The sequence below is a fragment of the Andrographis paniculata genome, unplaced genomic scaffold (genome assembly GCF_009805555.1).
Source record: "Andrographis paniculata isolate CXL003 unplaced genomic scaffold, ASM980555v1 Contig69END, whole genome shotgun sequence".
Classification (NCBI taxonomy): domain Eukaryota; kingdom Viridiplantae; phylum Streptophyta; class Magnoliopsida; order Lamiales; family Acanthaceae; genus Andrographis; species Andrographis paniculata.
In genome coordinates this window covers 1,214,415-1,236,098 of record NW_026137605.1, presented here as the reverse complement: position 1 = coordinate 1,236,098, position 21,684 = coordinate 1,214,415, and the positions used below count along the sequence as shown (strand labels likewise).

Genomic DNA, 21,684 nt, shown 5'->3' with positions numbered 1-21,684 from the left:
TTTCTTCAGTTGCTCCTCCTTGCAAATTTGGACCTTGATTTTTTTTTCTTTTTTTTTTTGAAAAATAGAAATAATATGCACAAGAGTGACTGATTTGGACTGCACGATCCATCCTCGTAGTATCTGTATAATTTGCAGAGAACCAATTTGGAAAACTGCAACGAATTGTTGCAGTCTTTGCAGAAATTGATAATTAAATATTCCTCCTTGTTGTCCCAAAAAACTGCAACAATTTGTTATACATGTATTCTTACATTTTTCTGGTAGTGCAGAGAGTGTCTATCTTTCTTATTAGTCTTGATCAAAGATGAGAGTAACTTTGAAAATATACATGTATTTGAGAGTAGCGGATCTTGAATTTTCATGTATTTTTTATTTAAAATAAAAAAAATTAGGGTAAACTGTTTTTTTAGTTTTTGTAACTGACCCTTTATCATTTTAATCCAGTGGGACCTGTCCCAAACTAGTTTCATAAGTCAAAAATTTTTCGTTGTTTTAGTCCTCCGGCGCCGGAGACGCCCCTGTGGTTCGCTGGAGGTGATAAGTAAAAATTTTTCGATGTTTTAGTTCTCCGGCGCCAGAGATGCCCGGTGGCTCTCCGGAGGTGACGTGTCCGCCAGGTGTCCCGCCAAGTCAGTGACACCTGACGGACACGTGAATTTATTTTATTTTTTTTCATTTTTTTAATTTTTCATCCCCTTAATTTATTATCCCAATTGAGTTTTTAAAATCCAAAAAACTCCATTAAAATCTCAATTGAATACACCTCTTTAATTTATTATCTATTTATTTATCGGTTCACGCCACCTTTAATTTTTTGTTTTTTGTTTTTTTGCGACCTTCAATTTTGATTTCCAATATGAAACATACAACCAAAACCTCATTATAAAAAAAGGCACTAGAAAGAAAATAATTTGGTGACACAATCAGAATTAGTGATTTAAGTTTTGAGGCTGCTAGGCTAGGTATTTTATACACACATAAAATAATAAGTACTTATAGGTCAATCGGTGTCCGATGGGCTGGATGTGCAAAATTCATCTAAAGTTCACGTAGTTAACGCAATTCATTCTCTAATTCCGTCTCTATTGTCATTAGTAACGGAAAAAGTGGATTTAGGGATAAAAAAATTTTGTTACAAAATTGATATTTTCTTGTAGCGTTAGGAAATGATCATGTATCTAACGAGTACCATTAGTTCCTAAGGCCAAGCTTTGTTCCAAACGCTTCATGATGCATCCGCGCAAACGACAGCCACACTTTCCAATTCATTTGGACAATTTCATTCCTCTCTTTCATCTCTGGATCTTCACCGATGTCCGTCCAGATGTCTGGGCAAGTTCTTCTAACCACATAAGACGGATGGCGCTGCAATTTCTTATAGTACCTATTCAATTTCATAGAATAGACTTTGCAGTGCCTGTCATTATCCACAATTTCTGGGAAATACACACAATTCTGCATGACATGCGGGAGATCATCCCGGATGAGTGATGTGATGGTGCTTGTGAAGAATGTTGCGCCGCCTAAATCTTTAACCTTGTACCATCGGTAGCTAACTTCATCCAACTTGTAGATGTTGAGAAACCGGTAGCCACTAGTTTGCGCTAGAAAGAAGTCGCCTCTGTACTCTGCCATGAACATGTAATAATCCCAACAAACCTTGTTCATATGCCAAATGGATTTGAGGCGCTTGCAGGAGCGAGCTCTCCAAGTCCGTCTTACCGGATCAAAAATTCCGATATCACCAAATATGTTGAAACTGTAGAAAATTCCATCGCGAACCACAATACTCTTCCATGTGTAGCTGCAGGATGGATTTTCATCTCGGTTGTCACCAACAATTTTCCAGGTGGAACTGATGGATGGGTGTTCATATTCGTATTTGAAATATGTCCACGCCATATCCCCCGGGCGCCAAGTAATGGCATTGACACAAGCCTCCGTTCTGCAACTGTGAAGTAGGAATACCACACAGTTTGGCGAGGTTGGAGGAGCAGTGAATCCAGCTCTACAGAAATTCAAATCTATCTCTGGGAGCTCAATCCACTCAGCAGAAGGAGGGTTGTAGAAATTCATGGCCCCAATATCCGAATCGTGGAAAAGAATCCAACCATCCTTGGCGTAACTAACATCACCACCAGGTAGATTTGGATGTGGGGTTATGTGTGAGCGACAAGAAGCAAGGTCGCAGACAAGAAAGTTCTTATAGATCTTATTGAAATAAAGAAACTTGGGAGGGCGGTGGATCCTTTTGACAGAATATGCAACGTCCCGCCACTTTCTAGATACAGCACTTGCTCGTGCTCTATCCTTAGAGCTTAACAAGGACAGGATCTGTTCTAAAACATCGGAAGGAAAGTCCAACTCTTGTTTTCGCGGCATCCTAATCCGCTAGCTAGCATTGCTGCAAGATTTGACATTAAACAAATGATCCAAGAGTGAGAATGTACAGAGAAACTAGCATAAATTAGCCAAGCGCAATATGCGACAAGTCAAAATCGATTCCATTTAGCATGAAAACAATGAGTACAAACACTTTGACAAACATGGGATAAAGATGTTTCATTTCTTATCCTAATCAATTCATGCTATTTTCAAGAGGTTGGCAACCACTTTACAACTGTTTGGATCAAAATTAAATGATAATGCTTTGGAAAACTAGGAGCTTCAACCTGAAAGGCATCTTCAGATAATACATTCTTTATTAAAATGGTAAACATTTACAAGCTGAGAATCACATTGTTACAGTGATCTTGAATTATAAGTCTTATTTTTTTTTATCATACTACTCAACTCATCTATGAGGACAACTAAAAGAAAAGTGCCGTATAAGACAATGGCAAAAATTGACCGACACGCGCGTAAAAGGAAATACGTATTAAAGCAAATTGTTCACTCACAAATATCAACTTTACAAACGAAGTATTAATATACTAGAGGAGTACTAATAGTCTTGATCATAACCAATTCCCTTTAAGAAAACTAGAAGGGTCATGCCAATAAAGATACTGAATCCAAGTCCTAGAGGATAACAAGTTTTCATTCCATATAAAAGCTAAGGAAGAAAAATAGATGTTTAACTCCAATTAAGTATCCTATTATTTCTTTTTAATCTTCCATACTCATTGAAAAGTCCAATATGATAATGACTTTGATAAGTCCATTGAAAGACTTCAGTTGGGAAATTAATTAAAGATCAATCAAAGACAATTGATGCTCAAATCGTAACACGAAATGATTAAACAAACTGATCAATCAGTCCCAAACCCTTATGTGGGTTTAAAATGTGGAAAGCCATCAGCACCTCGCCCAATCAAACAAATTTAAACACAAATAAAACTGAGACAGACCATCAGGTAGATCCCAAAACGATTATAAAAAAAGAATACAACGCGTTGGATTTCGACAGATCCCCAAACCCTATTTGGTTCAGACCATGAGGCAGTAATTCAAACCCTAATTAATTCGTTGAAGGATCGATCAATCAACCACACAAAAGAATAAAGAAACTGCAGTTAGTGAATGAGTTTACAGAAGGAAGAAACCATACGCTTCGGACTTGGACAGATTCTCGTTTCTTGCAGTCATGATTAAGGCTGAGCAGTGGAAGACCGACAATAAGAACTCCTTTCAAGAGGGCGACCCGATTACTTCTCTTCCTTATATATATATATATATATATATATATAGATAGATATTGGGCACTAGGTACTTTTTAAGTGTGTGATGGCTAAATTCTGGGGTCGAGGGTAATAATTTGCAAATCATCAATTGGGTAAGCCATGTCCGAAAAACCTATATGATAGGCTCCGTGGAGTAGACATTCAGGGTTTGATTTCATGGTCTTGCCATCATAAAAATTGATTTGGTACATTATTATTGTTGTTATTATTATAGAAAATAAAAAAAAAAAAAATTGAAGTTATATTTTTAAAGAATAAGATCTCCTTCTGTGTGTCTTGAAGTTTTGATTGTTTCCAATTATCACCGATTCACCATAGGGTTTGCAATATGTATATTGGGTTGAATGTTACTGCTTTTAAAAATGGCAAGTTTGAAGAAATGTGATTTAATTTTAGTGGTACTTAGGGAGTGTTTGTTTGGGGATTGGATTTTAAATTCATTATTCATCCTGATTTTTTTCCTTAAAAAATATCAAATCATTTATTTTTTTATATTATACTAAAAATCAATTTTACATTCAAAACATCGCATCAACACCTATTTGTATCACATCATACAACTATTCAAATTCAAAATTTTTACTATTCAAATCTCAACTCAAAATCCAAATCCCCGAACAAACATTTAGTAGAAATGTTGCAATAGGTGTTGTTTTTTCCTTTGCAAATTTGAAAGCTGCGTAGGGTTTGGATCTGCCTCGTCTTAATCGATCGATTGGTTTTGGTTTGTTTAATTATTCATTTTTAGTTTATGGGATTTTATTTTTGATTTTATTTATTCAAATGTGCTTTCCTTTGCACATTTGAAAGCGTAGGGTTTGGATCTGCCTCGTCGCTTAGGAAGTAAAATTATAGTTTATGGGATTTTATTTTCGATTTTATTATTTAATTTTGTGCAATTTTATTTACTTATGCTTTGATTATTTAGTTAACGTGCTAATATAAACTATATAGTAAAAAAAATGAAAAATATCATACAACATCCTATATTTATTTTTATTTTTTTTCAAATAATACGAGAATTTGCAGCCGCTACGGAAAGTGTGCATTGGTACACTCTCGGCCAAACCTAATAGCTTGCAATATTCTATATCTCTTGATTTCAAGCACAATAAAATACAATTCTAGTAAAAAAAAAAAAAAAATCAAAATATAATTTAAGAATGATGGAACTGAAAAATAAAAGAAAACAAGCACCCAAATTGCACTCGACAAACACCCGAAAGCACCCGAAAAACACAATCAAGACGCACCCAAAACACCATCAAAACCACAAAATGAATTGAGGTGTTTTTTTCCAAAATTTTCCAAAAAAGGAAAAATGTCATGAAATAAACAACTTAAAAATGCATGAATAAATCATCACCCTTCAATTAATTCCGTCTTTGCATAGATTGTAGCCGTCTCCCTACGGGAAGAATCTTTCGCCGTTGTACTCTGCCATGAACATGGCATATTCCATCCCAAACCACAATACTTTTCCCGTTGGTGAAGCTGCTGGGTGGATATATTGACAAAAATTCTTGCACGTTGGAATTTATTACTTTCTCCATCCGTCAAATTTATTTGAACTTTCTTTTTTAATCCGTCTCCTAAATTTATCTTATTACTAATTTTGACAAATTCAATAAATCAATATTTAATTATTACTCTATAATTTAATAAATATCATCGACTTTATTACATTATCTCTTTTCGTTTACTTTGATTTCTAATTAAATTTCTAAAAATATCTCCAACTACCTATCATTTTTTCAATAAAATATTTTTTTTGTTTTTAATGTATGTGCCGGACCAAGTGTGCTAATTTTAATAGACAAAGAGAATTAAAAAAAAAAAAAAATCCTAAATTTCAACTTAAAATCAATTGATTATTAAATGGAGTAGCCTGTACTCTTATAAACTAAGGGAACCCCACATTATTTACAATGTAGGATAGATATTCTTAACATTTATAAAGATTATTTCTTACATTGACAACTGAAAACTATAAACTCAATACATCTAAATATATCCATAGAATGTATAAAAATGATGTGCATGTGTGTATCTAGAGAAAATATACGTTACATACCTACTTAACTAGATTAATCAAATGATCAACCACACTTTATAAAGTTGGAAGCAATTAGATAGTACTTCTTTCATCATTCAAATTTATATTCACTTTTTTTGGACCGTTATAAAAAATAAAAAATAAAAAAAAAAATTTCGTTTCCATTTTAAGTAAAAATTATTACATTTTTATATTTTTTCCATGGTAAAATGAAAAAATAATGCTCCCCCGTCCCGGTCCAGACTTTTTTGACGTTTTATAGTAGATTAAAAAATAATAGTATTTTATTAGTTAGTAGAAGTATGTAAGAGATTTTTGACATTTTTGCGCTTTGATTTTATGTAAAAAATCAATTGTATGTTTAATGGTATGTTTGTAATTTTGGTAAAAGTTAAAAGGTATTTTGGTATTGATGTATGATTACTGAAATAAATACTTTGGAGTGGGATGAACAAAAATGGTAAAAATGGTAAAAAAAAAAAAAAGTACATTGAATTGGGACGGAAAGAGTAATTATTATCCATTTTAATGAAAACCCGTGTCCGGTCAAGAGTAAGTTCCCAAATTCACACTTCAATCATATAGTTTTGGTACTTATTCCAAAACCATATGCCTCTCCGGGGATGGTGATTTCAGGCCTATAGCTTCTTGCAAAGTATGTAATATACAAAATTATCTCTAAACTCCGATCCTTGCAGATCGATTGAAGATGGGTCTTCGTCTCTTCGATCCTTAGGTGATTGACAAAGCTCAAGCTAAGGGGCTTCTGTTAAAGGTAGGAACATGGTGGAAACCATTCCACTCCTCCAAGAGTTACTCAAGCACTATACTAGGAGATATGGAGCTCTCAATGATCGCCGGAGCTTAATCAAGCTTGACTTGTTCAAGGCCTTCTATTCCATTTCTTGGTGTCGGATGCTGAATCACCATCTCACCTGAAAACTCGAACTATTAGGGGAACATAGGCATTAATCATCTATCCGCAAACGAGAGTCCCCAACACTTGGGCTAAATTTTATACAGCCATTTGTGACCCTCCTCATAGAATGTGTTTCTACCTTTTCCTTCTCCTTGGCGTTTAATGGCAGGATGCATGGTTTCATTCTCGGGAAAAAAGGTTTATGGACCAAAGACAAAAGATTGTCTGCCCTTCCTCGACATCAATCCGACTTGTGATCTTTGCGAAGTTCTCCGGGAGGATAGCCATCACCTTTTCTTCAAATGCTCCTTCTCCTTGCAAATTTGGACCTTGATTTTTTATTTATTTATTTTTCATTTTTTGAAAAATAGAAATAATATGCACAAGCTAAGAGTGACTCATAGTATCGGTATAATTTGCAGAGAACCGATCAAATTGCAATAATTTGTCGCGGTCTTTTGCAGCAATTGATATCTAATAGTACTCCTTGTCGTCGTCAAGGAAAATTGCGACAATTTGTTGCGATCTTCTACAGCAATTGATAATTAATAATCCTCTTGTTGTTGCGGTGCTGCAATTAATATTTAGTATTCCTTTTTTGTCACGGAAAACTTCGACAATTTATCGTGAAACCAACAAATACCGACGAAAAATCTAGTGTGGAATTAATTTTACGACATTATTTGCTACAATTTATTATGTTTGTCATGGAATTATATGTATTCCGCGCCGCATTTTTACATTTTTCTGGCAGTGCAGAGGGTGTCCTATCTTTCTCATTAGACTTACCAATATAACGATGAGCGTAACTTAGAAAATATTTTGAGGCTAGAGGATTGTGAATTTTCATGTACTTTTTTATCTGAAATAAACAATAAAGACACTCTACGGGTGTGTATATTTGGAGGATTGGATTGAATTTACACTATTCATCCAATTTTTTCTCCCAAAAAATATCATATCAAACACCTATTTTCATTTTTTATATTATATTAAAAATCAATTCATTCAAAATATCACATCAACACCTATTTATATCACATTATACAACTATTTAAATCCAAACACACTTAAACTACTATTTAAATAAAATCTAAATCAAACTTTAAAAGACTACATACCAATAATTGTCCGACATTAGTAAAATAAGAGTAATTTATGAATGGTTATAATATTTTAATAAGAAAATGTAAAATAAATTCTTTTTATGCGTCAACATAATTGATTTTAAATTTTTTAATAGTAAATTGAATATAATAGTTTATATAAAAAAAAAATTAATGCATTTGTATAAAGATTATAATTACTCCTTCCAATAAAATATTCAGTTATTGTTAATACCAAAATTTATAAAAATTATATGTAATAAATAATTAAAAATATATATATTAGTAAAAATAATTATAAATAAATATTAGAATAATTAAATAATTTGATTAAAATTAAAAATAATAAAATTTAACATATGATTAAAATAATAAAATTAATATCGAACACTTTATGTGGAATACAGGAAATATAAATAAAGATAAATTACCAAATAAATGGAGTTTTAAATGCATCACAATCCATTACATTTAAGGCGCTATAGCACGTTGAGTTTGCAACCCATCACTATTTTCAGCTGAAATCAAACCCAAGAAAACACACACTCCAGAAGCCAAGGAGTCATAGAAGTTACTCAAAACAGGGCATAAATTCAGCTGTGTATCCTGTCGATATCGATATCGATATCTTCGACTAGTAACCGAAGAGATACGTTCGGCTTATAACAGAATCTATGCATTATATCGATACTAATAAGCTTGATACCTCCATGGATGAACCACTTTACGCGATCATCTTTGAAGCCACCAAAGTCGTCTGCAAGATCATTCAGGCTTTCTGCAACGATGAATTAAATGAGAGACAAGGTAAGAAGATATCAATAGTTGATAAGGCGCTGTTAAATCTACCTGCATTGGAAGGTACAGTTTAAATTCCGGTGGAAGTTCCTCCTCTGAATACAGGCGGTCCGAGAAATATATTCTCCTCAAGCAGCAATTCGCGTGGACCTGAACCCTCAGTGTTTCGACATAATTTGTTCCGTATGCACGACGGGTCAGATCAGTAAGGTTCAGCTGGATTTGGTTCCACCCGTCGTCCAACTTCAAGGGCATCGTGCATATATATGGTTTAACTCTTGTGACGGCCTAAAACAGAGTTTTGAATTTAATCTCTACAATAATAATAGAGAAACTGAGGTATTGAATAAGAATTCGAGAACCAATTAGTTGCGAATATGTAACCAAGAAACTCAACTACTTAAGACACGCGAAAGCTCAAGTTTATCGACATGTGTCTCTCATTAATCGAAGGGAGAAATATCAGAGAAGTAAATATTTTTATAACCTTCAGTACCTACCCTAGAGTAAACCTCATATTTCTACTTATTTATTAGGACCATCGAAGAAGCTAGTGCAGCTCGAACTATTTGTTCATAGTCCAACTTTTTAGAATTTAGCTTTTAATCTACACCATCCATGAGGCAAAGCGGTTTCAAGATCTAACATTACTAATCCACACTATCTGATCAAAGTTCACTAGCGTGTAAACAGAGAAAGCAAGATAAGATGCATCAAGAACATAGCAAAAAATATACATTAACCAAACCCAATAAAAAGCATGCGGCAGTTAGTCGTCTCTAGGATATAACATTTCCTAGTGAATTCATTGCTCTAAAGTTGCTGCAGTATAACTAAAGTTTTACCAACCAATTCCACACAAATTATTTTCTTGCCCTGTAATGTAACATATAACAATACACAAACAGGACAATTATCTAAAGTATTAAAATTGAAACCCACAAGAGGAAAACTTACAGACTTGAAAATTAGAAGCTCGGAATCTTCGACGGACATTTTTATCATCCAGCACTTGGATTTCAAAAGTGAAGTACTTCTTCATATTTTTTACAATCATTACTAAGAATGACAGCTTGATGCCAAGCGTTGCAGTCGGATCAGCTGGACAAGTAATATAAGTAGATTGAACATCCGAACCAGCTATTTCCAAAACATTAGATTGTATGTCATCATCTTGCAATCGCTTAACATGGCCATTGACCACTGCAAGTTTCAAATAAAATCCATCAAGTGGGGTAACCAAACAAAGAGCTAGCTCACAAATACAAGTATGCATTTGACCTACAATCAAAGGAACCAAAGCAATTCATCTTTCCTGAAACCCATAGCATCTTTATACATCCAAACGTAATTTCCAATTATAATAAGGAAGCTTCCTCACGACATTTTAGTAGCTAGCTCAGTTTTCTCTCAACCAATTTTCAGGAAAGTGTTAAGTAGGCATAAAATTATTCATTCCACACATAACACCTAAAAGCAGAGTATTTATCACCCAAACCCAGTCCTCTTAAATTTTTTAGCTTCTGAAAAAAATGTTCATAGAAAATTATATGGCCGAAAGCCAAAGCAATTAGTTTGCCTAATATGAACCTGGGAAACGAACACCTGATAGCCTAGCAATTCAAAGAGATAATCCGAACTTAAATCCATGCCTAAATTCACTCATGAACACATACAAGGAAAAATAAACCTAAACGAAGAATATGAATTTAACAAAATAAAATTAGAGAAATAGCGAAGTGCATACCCTTTTTATCCCATATCTGTAATGGCTTGCTCCTGAAGAATGAAAAATCATATTTTAAACTCAAGCTCGCATTAACTAAACATACAGATTAGTGGCACGCCCAAACATATTAACATAATAAAATTGCTTACCCAAGGCTATATAAAATTGAAAGAAACCCGGATTGAAATGTATTCTTAAACATTAATCCAGAGGAGAATTCAGCACTGCAATAGAGTTGAAAAAACCAAAAAATTGGGTGACTCATAGCATTAAAATCTGAACATACACAAATATATCTAACTTTAATTCGCCTTTGTTCTCGAACAATGACTTTTACTCTTCGTAGGCTCCTCGACGGAAAAATACATCAAATTCTATTAATTAAACCATCACTACGCTTCCGAAATTACCAAAACAAAGAGCGATCGTGAATAACTTACCTGGGAAACCCTACTAATCAAAGAGAAACGGAGAAAAACGAACTCGGGGAATCGCAGTCTCTTCAAATCACAATTTGCCAATAAAGAGACATCGAACCCTAAATTACAAATAAATCCTCTAGAACTTTCGTATATTATATTTCAACCTCTAAACTTAGATTTATTGTAGTTCTTAGTCAACTTGACAAATACTCTCTCAATCCCACCAGAATTGAATCCTTAGATTAAAAATACTGTATTTAAGGTGCGGATATTTAATTAATTAATAATAATTAGTTACGATATTATTATATTATTTTTTTTATAATTAATAATATTTATTGTTTTAAAGTAAATTTAATATATATGATTAAAAAAATTAAAATATATGTTTAAATATTTAAAAATTATATAACAATTAAAAAATATATGCAATATGATATCGTTTTGTAGAAAATAAACTCTTCTATAATACAAGTAAATAAAAAAAATATTTTTGTTTATTTATAATTTATATAAATTAATTTTACAAAAGATATGTAGTTTTAATATAGATAAAAATATTTATTTTATTGAGGAGAGAGGTAGAAATAAAGGGGTTTATGATGTTGTATTATGTTACGTAGTTAATTAAGTTGATTTATATTTGTTAAATATGTTTTGATTTTATAAGTTTTATCAAAAATAGAAAGGTGTCCATTATTAAGGATAGAGAAAATTAGAAATAGTGTAAATTGTGGAGGGACTGAGGAGGGAGTATTATACACTCTTCCTCTAATTTCCATTAGCTAAATTTTCTTCTTTTTTTTTTTCTTGCTTTAATTCAATTGACACTAGTAAAATTTATAAAATCAAAATATATTTAATAAATTTAATTAATTTTATAATATATAACTGTTGGGATATGAAAGCTGATTATATCCTAAAATCTAGGGATATAATTTGGATATTATATTTTAAATTTTAGAGATATGATTTTGATATTATTGTCAAAGACTTAGACTGTAAATATCCATTTATTCTCACTTTAACATGTGTCTGCGTACTTTATAGTAAAATTCATGGCTTGGCAACGCCCCTAGACGTAGATCATCGTGATCGAACTGGGTTACCAAATCTTGTGTTCTTTTTGTCTTTGTTATTTCATCTTGATTTCCTGGAATTTCCGTAACAAGTGGTATCAGAGTCTAGTTCGTTGATAGGGTGGATTGAGAGGAATCGGACGTTGGATCGTTGTGGGAATCCCCTGTGACCTACGGAGGTGCCTTGTGTTGAAAGTCTCCTGGCGGTGTTGGGTCGGTCCCGACTGGTAGGTTAGGCAGCGAGTCCCTTTGTGATAGACGGTGGAAAGTTGGCAGAGAAGGATAAGGGTTTCGGCAAACGCAGCGGAATATCCGATGTGCTCTCATATCAAGTAAGCCTTATGTTTGTTTGTGGAAGTCAAGATGGATGAAGTCGAGTAAAGAAGATCGACAAGGAAGATGCAAGTTAGGTGGCATGTTGAAACTGCAAGGGGCACTTGAAATGAGAGTGCGGGCGCCGGAGAAGGATCAGGGTTCGGCAAACACAACGGATGAGATATCCGATGTGCTGATTCTGAGCGTCAGCAGTCCAATGGAGTCATGGATTTTGGTCTCAGGAGCGTCATTTCACTCATGTAGTGATTCGGGAATCATGGCATCCTATACCACATGTAATTTTGGTGTTGTCTATCTTGCCGATGATGAGACACTGAAAATTGTAGGTAAAGGAATGATTCGAATCAGAACACCGAATGGTGGGGAGTGGAAATTGGATAAGGTATGTTGAAGTGGAAGATGAAATCAGTCTTCAAATGGGAGATTGTTGGGATATAAAGCCTGATTATATCCTAAAATCTAGGGATATGATTTGGATATTATATTTTAAATTTTAGAGATATGATTTTGATATTATTGTCAAAGGCTTATGCTATAAACATCCATGTATTCTCACTTTAACACGTGCCTGCGTACTTTTCAGTAAAATCCTGACTTGGCAGCGCCCCAGACGTAGATCATCGTGATCGAACTGGGTTACCAAATCTTGTGTTCTTTTTGTCTTTGTTATTTCATCTTGATTTCCTGGAATTTCCGTAACAATAACATCATAAGATTATTTAAAAAAAATTTATTTTTATTTATTATTAATAAATAAATATTTTATTTATATTTTAAAAAAATTGTTAATCTTAATTATAAATAAATAAATATTATTTGAAATTGTTAATTTTTTTATTTATTTGTATCATTTAAAATTTTATTTTTTATAAAATGATATTCATATTATATATATTTTACTGTTAAATATTATTTAAAATATTTAAACCGGTACTCTAAATTTATTTTAATACTCTCTCAACCCCATATAAGAAACAATATTTGATTTAGAAACCGGAATTTATATAGATAGAATTAAGTAAAAATTAGGTGATGTGATGAGAGAAAAAATATATATTTATTTTTTTTATTTACGTTGTGTGATTGAATAAAATGTATTAATTATTTTTTATTTTAAAAATATTTCAGAATATGTGAGATAAATCAAAATAAAAAAATATTGCAAAGTACTTGGAATGGAGAGAATAATATATATGAATTATTATTTTAAAACTATAACAATATTACTCAAATAATGAAATAATATCTTAATTCAATATTATTAACAAATTAAATTTAATTACCTTATATACTGTATTACTAGGGAAATGAAGTAATCTTATATGACATATTCAAATAGATATGATGGGGATAACGAGGGAAAAAGAAAAAAAAATACTAAATTTGTCCGACTCTAAGGGTCTTATTTACTTTTTGCGTATTGATTTTTTAATATTAATTGTTATATTAAGAAAAAAATTACAAAAATACTTCGATTAGTATCTTATAATACTGGTAGAAAATGACATTTGTACAAAAAAATTATATTTTTAATATCAAATACGATACAAAAATTAAATATAACTTTTAGAGGCAGACGAATGGAACATTTATTTCTCGAAAGGGACATAGTATCCTATCGTATATTTCCTTTCTCGGAAAATATTCTTCCCCGATGGGACAGCTACAATCTTTGCAAAGATGAGCCTTAAGAGAACATCCGGATTGAAAGGTAAAAAATTAGTACTTAATTTTATTATTGCGATAATACATAATTATATGGTATTGTATGTTTTTGAGAAAATTAATCATGAGAGGTATGTAGTGATTTAAATTGTGGGATTTTGTAGTAATATTTTTATTTTTTTTACTATATAATTTATATCAGCACATTATCGACCAGTGATTTATAAGATAATAGTAAATAATCGAGGCATAAGTAAATATAATCGCACAAAATTATATAATAAAATTGAAAATAATATCCCATAAACTAAAATTTTACTTTCTAAGCAACGAACTCCGTTCCAAATGCTTCTAGATGCTTCCGGCCCCTTCTAAGCAACGAACTCCGATTCATACGGGCAATGTCGTCCCTTTCTCCCATCGCCGGAACCTCACTACGGCCGATGTCCATCCATGCGCCGTCGAGAAATTCCATCTTCGACCGCTCCAACTTTTGCGTTTTCCTATAGAACTTCTTGAGTTTCATGGAATAGACGAGACAGTGCCTCCCATCGTCCACAAGCTCGGGGAAATAAATGCAGTTCTTCATCAGATCGGGGAGATCATCCCGGATGAGGGATGTCGTGGTGCTCGTGGAAAAGGTCGCGCCGTCTAAGTGCTTCACCCTCTTCCATGTGCAGCTGATCCCATCCGACTTGTAGACTAGGGGTTGCGCCACGCCATAAGTGCGCACTAGAAAGAATTCGCCGGTATAGCCATCGATGTTCATATAGTAGAAGTTCCCGTTGCAAACCACGACATTTATCCAAGTGGAGGTGATGGATCGATGTCTTTTGGTATACTCCAACAATGGTCCACAATATATCGCCCGGGCGCCAAATAAGGACATCGGGAGAAGCATCCGGGAAGGTAATGAGCAGCAAGAATACGGTGCAGTTTGGCGAAGTTGGCGGGTCTGGGAACGCAGCCATATGGACCAGATCATCAGATAGTATCTTTGGGAGCTCAACAACCTCATTTGATTGAGGATTGTAGAAATTCAATGCGCGGGAATCATTTTCCTTGGGATAGAACAACATCCAACCGTCCTTGGCATAACGGACTATGCCGTGAGGTTGATTTGGAAACTGTTATTAAAATAAAAGAACGGATCGAAGATTTTCCAATGAAATCGAGTTTAAACTATTGAGCTAGTTCTAGTTTTAGACTCAGCACCCAAAACCACATAGAATACAAAATTGACACAAATACAACACCCAAAACGCGACGATCACACGAAAACCTACCCTAATAACCCACGACAACCAAAAGAAGAAGCCCACGGAGAAAAATACAAAGCGAAAAAGAGTAATCCAAGTACTTAGGACATTGAACGAGCTCTTTGTAGCTCGAAACAACCAAACATAGAAAAATCAAGCATGCTAAAGAATTCCACAAGATTACAGGAGAAAAATACCGCCGTGAACCGTCGAAAGCCGGAGAAGGGGATCTTAGAGAGAGGATAAGAGAGGCTAGAGAGGCCCAGTGTATAGAGAGGAAGGAAGTGTATAGGATGACGGCGGCCACCTCTCACCCACCGTATATATATATGTAGGTTAAAACAAATCGAACGATTAAGATCAAAACTCCAAATCCGACGGCAGGCGCTTCACCTCAAGAAAGGACGCGGATCCTCGTACTGGTCACGGGGCACAAACCGGGTTCCGTGTGCGGGTCAGGACAAGAAGCACAGATCACGTGTTTGGGCCTGGTTTTCATAGGCCGCAGAATGGGTGTGTTTGTGCCTTATATTGGGGTGGATCCATTTAGACTAAAAATCCAACCGAAACATGATCCTATTTGAGAGGCAGCGGGAAAGGTCGGAGATATCTACCAAGTCATTGTTCTTTCGAACGCGCACATTCAATGGAGGCCGGTTGTTCTTTTTGAGAGACTTTGCTATGTCTCGCCATTTTCGACATACACAGCTAGCTCGAGCTCTCCCCATAGCATAAGGAAGACATGATTTTTTCTAAAAGCTCCGCAGGAAGGTCTACTTCCAGCTTTCCTCGTTTGTGGACAGTTTCGGATGACGATCTGAAATTGGAAGAATCAAACCAGAGTGAGAATTTAAACATCTTGCACAACAAATAACGAGTCAAAATCATTTCCATAGAAATCAACATTAATGAGTCAAAACAAAGCTGATGCCCAGATCGACCTCAACAAAGAATAATTAAACAAACAAAAACCAATCGATCTATTAAGACGAAGCAGATCTAAACCCTACTCAGCTTTCAAATGTGCAAAGGCAACAACAACAAACCGAATCCAACAAAGTAAATTCAAACAACAATGAACCACAGCTAAGGAGGATAAAACATGTAAAGTGCAGCCACTGATCTGAATCAAGTACTAATTTACGAAATGAAGAAACCATACGCTTTCGTCGATTGATTGCTACTCCTTCCAGACATGATTGCGAGAGGGCTGAGATGAGATGAGCTGAGCAGCGGAAGACCCGAAGCGATTTCACGATGAAGACAGATTATATAGAACTCTCTCTATTCGCAATAGGACGTCGCTCTTCCTTCCATTTATATAGTGACTTCTGGAAATGGAAATGGTTCGGTTTGCACATTTCATACACACATTAGGGTTTAGGTCAACTTCACTTATCGATCAATTTGCTTTTGTTTGTTTAAATATTTTGTATTTGTGTTTGAGCATCACTTGTATGGTTTAGTTCATTTGCCCTTCCATTGTGATCATTAACTCCCCCGATTGAAAATTTTCATTGAATTTAAAAATCATTACCATATTTTCGTTTAGGTTTTAAAAATTTCTAGAATTAATTGGACTTTGTAATGAATGTGGTGGATAAATGGAAACAATAGGTGCTCAATTGGAGTTCTTCGAATTTTGTCTCACATTTTATCTAAAATGAAATCTTGTTTTGTACTAGATCTTAGTGCCCTTAGTTACGACATCTTTATTGGTTTGACACTCCAAGTTTTCTAAGAGGAGATTGGTTATGATTAAGACAATTAAAGTCTATTACAAATTTAAAATAGCTCCATGTATATTTTAAATTTATTTTTGAATTCAATGCATCACATGATTAATTGTACAAAATTACTTAATAAAATTCAAAATCAAACCCATGATCTAACATGTTTCCAAAGGATATGCCTTTACCTCCTAAGCAACGAGCTTTGATCCAAATGCTTTAATATGCATCCGCTCGAATGCTGCCGCCACATCCCTATTCATACGGTCAATGTCGTCCCTTTCTTTCATCTCCGGGACTTCTTCGCCGCCGAGGTCCATCCATACATCGCCGAGAAATTCCATATTCAACTGCTTCAACCTTTGCGATTCCCTATAGAACTTCTTGAGTTTCATGGAATAGACAAGGCAGTGCCTCCCATTGTCCACACGCTCGGGGAAATAAATACAATTCTTCATCACATCGGGGAGATCATCCCGGATGAGGGATGTCGTGGCGCTCGCGAAAAAGGTCATCCCGTCTAAGTGGCTTACCTTCTTCCACGTGCAGCTGATTCCATCCGACTTGTAGACGTGGGGTTGCGCCACACCCCAAGTGCGCACTAGAAAGAATTTGGCATCATACATTGCCAAGAACATGCTTTTCCTCCACCGACACAAGGGGACATATCGAGCGCATCCGAGGGACTCGTAGGGAAGAGCCCTCCAACCACATTTTCCTGGATCATACTCCCCGATATAGCCATGGATGTTCATACAATAAAAGTTGCCATTGTGAGCCACGATGCTCATCCAATTGGAGGTGATGGATGGATGTTTGGTATCGTACTCAACATTAGTCCACCCCGTGTCTCCCGGGCGCCAAATAATGACATCAGGAGGAGATCCAGCCGTGATAGTACGGGGCAGCAAAAATACCGTGCAGTTTGGTGACGTTGGAGGGGCTGAGAATGCAGCCATACGGATCGAAAAATGTAGCATCTTGGGAAGTTCAAAATGCTCATTTGATTGAGGATTGTAGAAATTAATCACGTGGGCATCATCATCATCATAGAACAACATCCAACCATCCTTGGCGTAACTGACTATGCCTCGAAGTCGATTAGGAGACATGATCATATTTGATAGGCAGCGAGAAAGGTCGCAGATATCAAAAAAATCATCATTTGTTCGGATACGCACATTCATCGGAGGCCGGTTTGTCTTTTTGTGAGACTTTGCTATGTCTCGCCATTTTCGACACACACAGCTAGCTCGAGCTCTGTCCCCAGAGCATAACGAAGACATGATTTTTTCTAAAAGCTCTGGAGGAAGGTCTAATTCCAGCTTTTCTCGTTTGTGGACAATTTCGGATGATGATCTGAAATTGGAAGAAACAAACCAGAGTGAGAATTTACAGATCTTCCGCAAGAAATGACGAGTCAAAATCAATTCCATAGAAATCAACGACATTAATGATTTTGAGATTAACTGGAACAATACAAACACAGCTGATGCTCAGATCGACCTTAACAAAGAATAATTAAACAAAGTAAAACCAATCGATCTATTAAGACGAAGCAGATCCAAACCCTACGCAGCTTTCAAATGTGCAAAGACAACAACTGCACACCGAATCCAACAAAGTAAATTCAAACAATTACCAATCAACCACAACTAAATAGGAGAACACGAAACTGCAGCTACTGATCTTAATCAAGTACTAATTTACGAAATGAAGAAACCATACGCTTGCATCGATCGATTGCTCGTCCTTCCTGACATGATCGCGAGAGGGTTGAGATGAGCTGAGCGGAGCAGCGGAAGACCCGAAGCGATTTCACCGAGGAAGACAGATTCTGTAGAACTCTCTCTTGTCGCAATAGGACGTCGCGCTTCCTTATTTATATAGTGACTTCTGGAATTTAATGAATAATACTAGCAATTTGATTTAGTTGCCATTTATTTCCAACGGTTTTTGAAATAACTAATACAGGTAACTTAATTACTTACTGTCTATATTAATTTCAAAAATTTTCTTTTCAAAATTTCAAAATTTTTCATTTTAATCGTAGTTACACTAATATATTATTTTTTAAAAAATTATAATAAAATAATATTAATTGGAATTCATAATAATGTGGTGAATAAATGAAAACAATAAATGCTCAATTGGATTTTATTTAATTTTATGTCTTACCTTTTATTTGAAATGAAAATTGGTTGTGTACTAGCTTAGTTACGGCATCTTTATTGGCATGACACTCTTAATTTTCTAAAATGTGATTGGTTATGATTTAGACAATTAGAGTTTTTTACAAGAGTAATGATTTGTTGATAAAAATGACGTTTTGTGCCAATAAATATTATTGTTATTACATATATAATCATTTAAAAATACTAACAATGAGTTTGATTCAATTATTTAAAATTTCAAAATTGTATTTATATTATATAAATTTAGATAAGGTATATGTTAAGGAATTTGCTTTTATTATTTATATATCTTAAATTTTAAAAAAAATTAAATAAGAGTCATATTACCCAGCAAAAACATAAAGTAAAACAAAAAAAAATAAAAAAATGAATAGATCCTAATGTTTCTTCTTCAATTTTTAAATAGCAACTTTTATTATTATTTTTTAAAATTATTACCAAACAATTTATAATGTAATATGATGCATTTCATATATTATTTATTGGCATATTTTGGACTTCTCTTGATCTTCTTTTTGTATGAAACTGATAAAATCCTTGAGTGTTCTCAAATTGTTGGTCTGTTCTTTACATTTCCATTGCAGCAGCAGTATCCCCAATTCCCTCTCCATTTTGCAGCTAATCAGCCTTTCGACGGTACTTCGTAAATCATGCATGTGCCATAAATCATCCAAGCACTACAAATTAAATGAAAAGTCCAAATCAATTCCATAGAAATCGAAATTAATGATTTTGAAAAGAATTGTAACAATTCAAACACAGTTGATGCCCAAACCGTAACACAGAAAAATTAGGCAAATTAAACAAAAACCCATTGATCTATTAAGACGAGGCAGATCCAAACCCAACGCTGCTTTCAAATGAGCAAAGGCAACAACAGCGCGCCAAACCGAACAACAATCAAATTTACTAAGGGTGTGTTTGTTTGGGGGTTTGGATTTTGAGTTGGGATTTGAATAGTAAAAATTTTGAATTTGAATAGTTGTATGATATGATATAAATAGGTGATGATGTAATGTTTGGAATGTAAAATTGATTTTTAGTATAATATAAAAAAATAAAAAATAGGTGTTTGATTTGATGTTTTTGGAAGAAAAATTTTTGGATGAATAGTGAGATTTTGTCCAAATCTATCAAACGAACACACCCTAAATTTGTATAAAACATTGATTATAAGCATATTGTAGCAAAAGAAATTTATGTTGGACAAATCACATTGCTTTGATATTTTCTGACGGATTTAGGATGAAATTAAAAAAGTGAATCTATAGTCGCTATTCTTTTAAGTGTATATTGAGTAAAACCATGAACATAGCATAATAGTCTACAAACTACTCTTACAAGTTCAGCTGTTGTTGCCTCTGTTTACTCTGCCATGACTTCTTATGCGGTCCACTGTAGAATTGATGCACCTAGAGAGAGGGTTTAAAATCCTATAGTGTTAAGAAGTACTATAGAAAAACGAATGCAACTTCCAAGTAAGAGTATTAGATATAGCCGGAAAATTTGGATGGACATCAATTATTTATTAAAAATAATTATGCAGATTCTTTTGAATTTGATTTAGGGGTGGCTGAAAATGAATTCGCTATTGAATTGAATTCTTAGTTGATAAATGATTAATTAAAAAGAATACAAAAAATGTATTTTACTTAAAAGGACATTAAAGTGAATACGAAAAACTCTTTTTTATTAAAAAGGAACATTTAGTTTGTCTAAAAGACAAATAATCATTAATTCATAACATGGTTCCATTTGTCTCCCAGGGGCATGTGAACGCAATGCGCTCTGTAAGATCATTCACTCACTATAGTTAGCTAACCATTATAAAGCCGCATGCAATTGTATGTGTTCTGCATAATTATTTTTTTAGATGAAAGATTGATAGCATCCGTTGGATGCTATATTTTAGCCTGCATCTACACCAAAAAAAATATGCTCCTTTAACTTTAATTTCTTCAATTTTACGTAAATATATTATTTTTTTCGCTTGTTTTTTTAAATTTTGAGTTTAATATTGTAGCATATAGAATATTTAGTTACCTATCCATATATTTAACATGGTCGATGTTTTTTTGTATAAAAAGTGTCGCTACCTCTTGATTCATAATAGTAAATTCATGAGGTCTTGGTTGTATGTTTCATGTTCCAAATAAAATTGAATGTTGCAGAAAAATTTAAAAAAAAAATTAAAGGTGGTGTTATCAAGGTGATTTGCACAGTCAATAACGCCATTGGACCATCGGAGTTGAAGAGGAGTAAACAGCTTGCGCCATAGCTGTAGCAAGTAGAAAAATTGAAATATATATATACATATCTATACATACAATATATAAATAAATAAGTAGAGATAAATTAAACCAGGGCTTGACGTGAACAGCTCCTGCAACAAATATCTACAACTTAGAGATGCGATGTGAAGAGGAAAACAAAGCAGATCGATTGGCGGGATCAGGAGAGGAATAAACTTCGAATCCAAAATATCATCATTCTTAACGCAGTAGTTACCTTCACCCTCTTTTCGAAGATTGCTACTTTCACTTTAGATTAGGAATTTAAATTTTGCTACAGGACTCAATCTATCTATATTTCATCCTGCAATCAAAGTCGAGAGTTGAAGATTGGATAAATATGAAATTGTTATGCATACCTACGAAGTTGAGATATTAATTTGACTCTTAAGAGCTTAATATTTATTATGTTC

The 21,684-nt window shown here is 34.0% G+C and overlaps 4 protein-coding genes across 5 annotated transcripts; all 4 read right to left on the bottom strand.

Moving 5' to 3' along the window:
* Positions 1 to 1,065: 1,065 nt before the first annotated feature.
* LOC127264056 (F-box/kelch-repeat protein At1g57790-like) lies at positions 1,066 to 3,653 on the bottom strand. Its single transcript, XM_051293401.1, has 2 exons — positions 3,554 to 3,653; positions 1,066 to 2,407 (listed from the first exon to the last, which is right to left on the bottom strand). The coding sequence occupies exon 2, from the start codon at positions 2,383 to 2,385 to the stop codon at positions 1,195 to 1,197; it is 1,191 nt and encodes a 396-aa protein (XP_051149358.1). The 5' UTR covers positions 2,386 to 2,407; positions 3,554 to 3,653; the 3' UTR covers positions 1,066 to 1,194.
* Positions 3,654 to 8,167: 4,514 nt separating this feature from the next.
* LOC127264211 (uncharacterized) lies at positions 8,168 to 10,850 on the bottom strand. Of its 2 annotated transcripts, XM_051293666.1 has the most exons (6): positions 10,735 to 10,850; positions 10,444 to 10,518; positions 10,313 to 10,344; positions 9,527 to 9,768; positions 8,617 to 8,853; positions 8,168 to 8,545 (listed from the first exon to the last, which is right to left on the bottom strand). In XM_051293666.1, the coding sequence occupies exons 2-6, from the start codon at positions 10,494 to 10,496 to the stop codon at positions 8,537 to 8,539; spliced, it is 573 nt and encodes a 190-aa protein (XP_051149623.1). In that variant the 5' UTR covers positions 10,497 to 10,518; positions 10,735 to 10,850; the 3' UTR covers positions 8,168 to 8,536. The 2 variants fall into 2 exon arrangements, with proteins under 2 accessions (XP_051149623.1, XP_051149622.1); XM_051293665.1 differs by lacking the exon at positions 10,735 to 10,850 and having other exon boundaries at positions 10,444 to 10,728.
* Positions 10,851 to 13,998: 3,148 nt separating this feature from the next.
* LOC127263853 (uncharacterized) lies at positions 13,999 to 15,350 on the bottom strand. The gene is made up of 2 exons (XM_051293121.1): positions 15,253 to 15,350; positions 13,999 to 14,923 (listed from the first exon to the last, which is right to left on the bottom strand). Exon 2 carries the CDS (start codon positions 14,812 to 14,814, stop codon positions 14,119 to 14,121), a length of 696 nt encoding a protein of 231 aa, XP_051149078.1. The 5' UTR covers positions 14,815 to 14,923; positions 15,253 to 15,350; the 3' UTR covers positions 13,999 to 14,118.
* A 1,626-nt stretch (positions 15,351 to 16,976) lies between these two features.
* On the bottom strand, positions 16,977 to 18,619 carry LOC127263590 (F-box/kelch-repeat protein At1g57790-like). The gene is made up of 2 exons (XM_051292692.1): positions 18,514 to 18,619; positions 16,977 to 18,144 (listed from the first exon to the last, which is right to left on the bottom strand). The coding sequence occupies exons 1-2, from the start codon at positions 18,546 to 18,548 to the stop codon at positions 16,977 to 16,979; spliced, it is 1,203 nt and encodes a 400-aa protein (XP_051148649.1). The 5' UTR covers positions 18,549 to 18,619.
* Between the last annotated feature and the right edge of the window lie 3,065 nt (positions 18,620 to 21,684).